The 7847-nt window shown below is 40.2% G+C and overlaps 1 protein-coding gene across 1 annotated transcript in view; it reads right to left on the bottom strand.

Annotated features, from left to right (window-relative positions):
• LOC118324042 (E3 ubiquitin-protein ligase HECW1) overlaps positions 1 to 7847 on the bottom strand; it is a 68687-nt gene that overhangs the window by 15652 nt on the left and 45188 nt on the right. Inside the window, exons 13-21 of the mRNA XM_035656158.1 lie at positions 7394 to 7547; positions 6777 to 6880; positions 6351 to 6457; positions 5579 to 5764; positions 4374 to 4508; positions 2957 to 3074; positions 2743 to 2839; positions 2307 to 2390; positions 2078 to 2184 (exon numbers count right to left, since the gene is read on the bottom strand). Of these exons, the coding sequence (XP_035512051.1) occupies positions 2078 to 2184; positions 2307 to 2390; positions 2743 to 2839; positions 2957 to 3074; positions 4374 to 4508; positions 5579 to 5764; positions 6351 to 6457; positions 6777 to 6880; positions 7394 to 7547 (1092 nt within the window). The remainder of the gene's footprint in view (positions 1 to 2077; positions 2185 to 2306; positions 2391 to 2742; positions 2840 to 2956; positions 3075 to 4373; positions 4509 to 5578; positions 5765 to 6350; positions 6458 to 6776; positions 6881 to 7393; positions 7548 to 7847) is intronic.

Raw genomic sequence — 7847 nt, 5'->3', positions numbered from 1 at the left:
CCCTTTCCTGTCTGTCTCCAGCTGTCCTATCAAATAAAGGCAATAAAAGCCGAAAAAAAATATACTTTAAAAAATAAAAAATAAAAAGCACTAATGCCCTATGTCAAAATACTATTACTATACCATTATACATTCCTTTTATAACATAACATTTTTTATTAAATTGAGTGATGATAAATAGACAAGATTTCAATATACCGTACTCAGAAATGCAGTAAAATAGAAGTCAGTCAGTAAGTAGTAGCCTAATATATGACAATCAGAATGAACTGACTTTTTTTTAATGGCAGATATTTTGACATGTCATAGCAGGAAAAGCAGAGGTGCAAATAAAATCATATAATAGTGGACCTATCCCATTTTGGTTCAGCAGTTTCGGGGCCCTGCTGTTGTTTATACTGGCACTCTGACATGGTTAACTGGGTCACTGAGAGACGAAATGCTGCCCTCATTAAGCTAGCTGGTACATGTGCACCTCTAGCCCAGAAAATACCTGATATGTCACTGTTAATTGCACTGCCAGACACTATCCAATCCAGCCTTGGTTTAAAAGCTGAGCAGGTTCATAAATGACTCTTTCTGTTAGGGTTACCAGTGTACACACGGTTCACTCTGCAGCTCAGATTTCTGTTAATCTGAGTGTTACAATCACAGTTAAGGACCTGCTATAATTTAAGGCCAAGCCTTGATGAACAACCAATAGTTCTCCCTCTATCATCTCCCCTGGTAGACTTTGTTAGCTAGCTTCTTCGCATCTCTTATCCACCAAACTGGCTGGTACATCAGTGGCAAGACAGCAAGGCTAAGACATCATCGTCAAGCTAAGCCAATCAGAGGCCGAGGAGGGCAGCGTCATACCTAGGATGTAAATTAGCTAGCTAGTTAGCAAGCGTTTTGCTAACATTAGCTATCTTAAGATGTGGCCATAGGAAAGGAGAAAGTTGACAGAGGTTCTGACTGAAGCTCACTCAACTGTTATTTGAGCACAGAGCAAAAAGGGGCGGGACTTGGGGAGGAAGTGTCAATTGACCATTGAAGGCTCTTTCTTTAGCAGCAGTTCAGCTGAGTTCACAACATTTCTCACTCTGTTTTTCCAGTTCAGGTTTTCACAAAGAAAAAAGCACAGCTAATAAATGAAGCACAATTATAAGCCAGGCTTCCCTGCTGTGACCCAGTTTCTCTTTATAGAACCTCCCATCAATAACAGTGCATACCCCCATACACACACACACACTTGTGGCCTGCTTGAGGTCTACCGTTGCTCATTAGGATAACATTAGTGCACCCTAACATAGTACAGCAGGCTCTGTCAAACAGCACTGATAATCATTATGGTGTATATGTGTGTGTGTGTGTGGGTGTGTGTGTGTGTCTAACAGAATCAACAGAGTGCTTCAGATAGCTTGCTAGATTAGTGTGTAGGACACCAGACTGTGTCCACTTCACTTGCATATGTGAGTAACTACATGGCCTCTGACAGGCAGGTAACACACACGCAGGGGCAAAAAGCTTAATACATTTCTATGTGCCATCCTACTACAGGTTAGTTTTTCTGTCCCAGTTTTCTTAAAATGCAATTAAATACCTGTTTCACGATTATTTGGCTAGTTTTTCACTACGACATGATATTTTCATGCTGTATTAAAACCACCATTTTCTTGCCAAGAAGATCCATCTCAGGGCTCATTTTAATGTGAAAGACTGTCTGTCATGGCTGCCACCAGCTCGTGTCAGCAATGACAAGCTAAGGCCATGGTACCTCTAACAAATAACAGTTCTTTGTATTTATTGTTGGTAAGTCTAGGCTGCCCTCTACTGGTAAACGATGAAATGCAATACATCTCTTTACTTTGTTTTCTGTGTTGTGCGAAAGAGACCGTTCCCTGTTGTAAGGTATGTTTTTATTAATTGTCTGTAGTAAGAATATTTGAAGAAAATACCAAATGTGAGCTTGACAGCTGCCACCTTTCTGCAAAAACAACAATTATTACATTATTAACAAGCCCAGGAGTGTTTCATCCTTTCCTTTCACACACAGAACTCCAAATATTTGTGATGGGGCAGCTGGAGGACCTACCAGGAGAGTTCTGTGGTGAGGAGGCGGGGGAGCAGCGGGGAGAGAAGCTGAAGCCGGGGTGGATGGGGTGGGGCGGGACATACGACATGATTTCCTCTTCATATAAACTACAAAGGACACGGAAAAGCATAGAAGACATTATTTCTCGGCACCACCTGGAGAGTTAGTTTAATTGTGTGAATTCAGTAATCTGAGACTTCCCTACTGCTGGGTTTAGGGTGTTCTTTACCTTAACAGGATGACTAGGTCTGCATCACACGACAGCTTCTCCACCCCCTGAGTCCCTTCGGTCCGAATGTAATGGATTTTCTCCCTGGACAGTCGACAAGACAAAGCCCTTATCAGTTTATCAATTAATGATTTGAATTCAAATTGTAAACAGAATTGAATATTTGCTACTAAGACACATTAAGTTGTGTGATAAAGAGGAGAAAGATGAAGAGCATTGATAATGTCTATAGCACTTTTTGAACACAGCACCAGCAAACACAAAGATGGAATTAAGTAGTAAAAATTGACATTGACAAACATCTTCAGTGGTCTAAATCAGACTGTTGAAGCATCACATTAGTTTCAGATATGCATTGTGGACTGGGATGCCTCACAAAATACAGTATATATGCACAGCGGTGCTAAAAATCAAAGAAGACTGAATCAAAGCATACCTCAGTGCGTGGTTTCTGCTTAGGCTGGGCTGTCGCTCCTGCAACATGTCAAATATGTTGGGCTGTCGAAGGAACGCCACTATCTTGTCATTGTAAGCTAGTGAGAGAGAGACAGGAGCAGTCAGATATGAACACAGCCAGAGTAAGACTTCAAACAATGCATTAGGTTGACCGTGGCATCCAATCAATGATGAAATGTTCTGAGAGTGCCTACACGGGGCGGTCAGCTGTTGTGAGTCAGCAGCATGATGCTGGCTTCGTATGGCGGCTACCAGGCTGTTTCCAGGCCGGGCCATCAGAGAGGCTCCACGACTCCTGGACACATCAGAGGCCTGGGGACAAACACCAACAGGACACAGTTTTCACAGAGAGACAGCAGTTCATGTAAAATCACTGACACTACACTTCTAGTTCTCCTCCCTTCCCCCCATAATGCTTTGAAGCGTGTAAACAGAAAGTATAATGGATTCAGTGAGTCATGCCATTTTTGAGCATATTTTTCTTTTGGTAAACTGGCACCATTAAAAGTATTTTAGTAGTAAGTTAATTTGACACTGAAGAAAATGTAAATCCTGATGACAATTAAATGATTAGTTGAATTAATTAATTGTTTTGAGTGCTTCTTTAAGAAAATATTTCCAAATTCTCTGATTTCAGCGTCACTAATGTGAATATTTTTCATTTCTTTTTCGTTGATTTCTATGTGGATTTATGGAGGTTTATTTACAGTGGGCGTCACTGAACAACGATATCGTTGGGAAATGTAAGTCGCACTGATTGAAAAATATTTGTATCATGTCAAGTACCTAGATTGCCTCCGTGAGCTGTGTGCCACAGCCACTGCTGCGGCTCCATGTTGATAAGGGATCAAATAGAACTACCCGGGCCATTGTTTAGTTTATCTTCGGACAGCTATTTACTTATGATCATTTCTACTCTGATGAATCTGATATTAGGATATTAGCAGGACACAGTCACCTAACCATCAGTATAAAGTAAATGCATCTGAAGTGCTAACAATGTCTCACTCCCAAATTGCCAAATACTGCCACTTGGCCAGTTGTTAATTACCAAAGCTTTATTTTAACCAGACACTGCAGTTTTATTCTTGATAACTTGCGGAGCCCTGCACATTCAGAAATGGTGCGAGAGGGATACCTAATATTTTCATATTTTGAAGCAGTGTTTGAAGAGTTGGGTGTGACAAGGTGTTGGATGTGCACATTATCTAGCATTGCGGGTGTCACTGCACATTAGCATTCAAGCTGAACGTTTTGTTAATTTTGACTCATTCCCACATACACAGTACTGCAGCCAGAAATAGTCCAAAGCACCAGATGTGGATTAATCCGCTGCAGTAAATAGTACCGAACAAATACACCATTTCCTCCTATTTTAGTAATGTTTAATAAGAACTACAGTGCCCAGCCGTTTTAGGAAATAACTGAAACTAATAATAGAACTACATATTAGTGAGCTGTTTAATTGGATTTATGTCTTCAGGAGGAACCAATGGGCTTGTGGCTGAGTGCCATACGAGTGCATGGAGAGCATCTCCAACTACATTAAATGTGCTGCTTTTAATGCTACTAATAAATCTGTATTGATAGCACAGGTGTGTGTGTGAGTACCTCCCCAGCGCTGTAGCTGCGTAGTCTCTGCAGATGTTGCCTGTGGGCAAGGTGGCCGGGCAGCCGGCCGTTCTGCAGAGGAATGCGAGGGTCAATGAAGGTGGTGGCTCGACTGTTGTGGTCCACAAAGAAAGACTGAGAAACAGAAACCATAGAGAGATTTTAAATGTTCCTCCACATTAGAACACATTGGCTTCTGAATCACATTTGTATAGAAATAAATCTTTTTAATATAATTGTATTCATTTTATTATTATTAGCCATTTTTCTTCATTATTTCAGTATTATATACTCCATTCTCCATTTCCCCTCCATACATACATCTGCAAATCAATTCACACACATCTTCATTTCCTCAAAACTATACTCAACCTGAACTTATAACATGGCAGATTGCTGAATCATAAATCCTCCTTCCCTCTGTAATAGCCGTGCTTTCCGTTTCCTCCCAATATATTATTTTTTTAACGGAAACTTTAAGTGTACACAATGGGCCTGATGCAAGAACTACTGGTACAAGCAGATGTGTTCTCATGTGGCACGTAAGGAGTGGTTCAAGAGAATTTGTGACATCGTGACATCAATTTCCTTGTACTATGAACAAAACTGACAAGTGGTCCAGTCATGATTAGACCTGCCTTTTTTCCACTTAAGAATCATAATGCCTTAAGCTGAATGATTTTGGAGCTTAAATATGAAACCAAATCACTAAAATCAAAAATATAACTAAAGCAGAGTTAATGCAAAATTAATATTCTATTCACCAGATCATAATCTTTATCGTGGCTGCCAATTTACTCGGAGGTTTTGACTTATTGATTGTACTGGTGTATTCTGGCACAGCAACCTCTACAGTTCACTTGTATGAGGCACCATATCTTGTTGTATATCTATTTAGTGTTTGTAAAAGTTGAAATTAAACAAAAGAACAAAATTGCTTTTTAATCTTTAATGTGCATTTGCTGGTTTCAGATTCTGGCCTTTAAACACAAAATATGTAATTTCAGCTGCACATGACAGACTCTGACCTTCTCTAAGGTTCATTCACACTGCTTAAAACAACATCATCAAACATCTGAATGACGATCAGTCCAGTGCTTTGTTCATTTAGCTTTGCTAGCATTTCCAAGTATGACACAGTTGTGACTGTAAAGTATCGACATCCACCCCCTCATTAAAGGGTCCTTCTACATTATGAAGCCTACCTTGCCCTGGGGGTCAGTCTTGATCTCCCAGCCTCGTGGCAGCTCCAGCTGAGTGTCTGCAAACTTGTTGAGGAAAACCACCAGGTCCCGGTTATGTTGGTAGCGCTCAAAGTTCCTGGCATCGCGACGCACCTTCAGGATCATGTGTTTCACGCAGCTGCTGCTAGTGAACATCCGGTAGGCGGCCTGGAGACACAGACCCACAGGTTTACTTTTACATTTAGAAATATTAACAAAGTGTTGTGTACTTTTGGCTATGCATGCCAGACAAAGAAAGTTTGATCAGTATCATGTTGTGTTTTTTTTTTTCATGTTATAATAAAATATTTTCACAATACTAGTAGTAAAAGTATTCCCTTTATAACAACACACTTATCTTGTTAAAACATGATAACTTCTCTCTACTGTGTCTGTGGCTCTTAGCTCCAAGCCTGTTCATTTATACTGAAGATATAAATCTTTAAAAACAACTCACAAACCTGATGTTTCATTTTATTTAAAAGGCTGAGTAATTTCCTAAAACAGCTGGCCACTTTAGTTTTTTACTTTACTCAAACAGGAGGAAATAGTGCATTTGTTTGGGATTATTTTCAGCAGTGGATTAAGCAAGACGGTGTATGTAGCATTGAGTCAAAATACACAACAGTGTTTGTGTGTGTTCATGGTAATGAACTGGAACATTTTATAGTTTAACAACTATAAAGCTCGAATTTAGCACAATGTACTGTATATAGGAAAAGCTGTGTGTGTGTGTGTGTGTGTGTGTACTCACATAGTTACTGTGCAACACTGTGAAGAATTCTGGGTGTGTGATGAACTTGACAGCAGGTGATTGGAGGAGATGGCTGATCTTCTGGTGATTGACAGGGGAGGCGGGGCCTGCAGACAGACAGCGGGTGACTCACTTTTTCTGTTATTTTTTAAGCAGTTTACTGAAGTAGGTTTTGAGTGAGGTATTATTTACGATTAATGAATAAATTAATTCATATCATAAATGACATTACAGTAAGATAAAGTGCTATAAAGTAATATAAACCATTGCAAATGACAATGATACAAAATAGAAGGAGTACTTATGACTGAGGACGGTGAAAACAAGTCAATAGTCCCACAAATGAGCATGAACACGATCCAGAACAACACAGATCACACATGATCTCTGAAGACTTTAAACTGTGGAGGAGGCTGAGCGCTGCACCTGTCTGTGGAGCATCCGAATCAGTCTCTGTACTGCCACTCCGCTCTAACCTCTGACTCCCACCATCCTCCTCTGTGGCCATGGTCCTCTGGATGTTCTGGTACCTGTAGGAAAAACACCAAAAAAGGCACATCCTTTCTCTATTGCCTTGTTTCAGCACTTTTTAATTCAAAATGATTATTTGGTTGACAAAAACACAACCAAAACCAATATACAGATGTACACTGAATAATAAAGACTTAAGAAACACACCTGAATACCAAATACCAAAATGAATTTGGTATTCAGGTGTGTTTCTTTAGTATATAGTAAAGGATATAGTGCATTTGAATCTGAAAAGTTAAATCCATCATATGATGTCAGAAACAATCCCTGTAACACTAAATCATCCGCTGTAACTAGACATGAGAAATTATTTATGACCCCCTGTCCCGCTGGAACAGTCTCTGGGTTCTGGGACTCGCTGATTTACAATTGAAGCCCCTTATTGATCAACACATCACAATGTACTTCAATCAAGATCTTTTACAGGCAAAAAAAAAAAACTAGGCCGGCTGCAACTTCACAGACGAATGCAGCACTGCCGTTCTTGGCTTTAATAGTTTTCCCAGTCTGACCTCCTGTTGAGTTGTTCCATCTGCTGGGTGGATCCTGAGCGGGGGATCCCGTGGTTACACTTCCCGCTGTGGCTCGGCCTCTGCCAGGTTGTGGTCCGGTTGACATGGTCCACATAGAAGACTCTGCCGTGGCTGTCAATACGAGCTTCCCAGTCTGTGGCAACAGAGGGTTGGGGTCGCAGATTTAGACATATGTCATGTTATGTTAAGTTACGTTATGTTAGCTAGTCCACTGTTGAAGAAAGTGTTTGTCAATCACATTTCAATTAGCTGGATGAAGCTCAAGAATGGATTTGTACTGGTTGGTACTGGCCAAAGTGTTATTTGCTCTTGTTATCAACCAATATTCATGCTGCCTTCTGCTTTTTGAGGCCCTTTTTTTTCTGTTGGCTTAAAATAAATCTTAATTTCTCGATCAATCTAACAATTGATTTTAGCTGTACACACAAAAAGA

Source organism: Morone saxatilis, unplaced genomic scaffold (genome assembly GCF_004916995.1).
Source record: "Morone saxatilis isolate NCDOM2014 unplaced genomic scaffold, NCSU_SB_2.0 Contig0, whole genome shotgun sequence".
Lineage (NCBI taxonomy): Eukaryota > Metazoa > Chordata > Actinopteri > Moronidae > Morone > Morone saxatilis.
The sequence above is the reverse complement of the archived record's forward strand: the minus strand, read 5'-3'. Positions and strand labels throughout refer to the sequence as shown.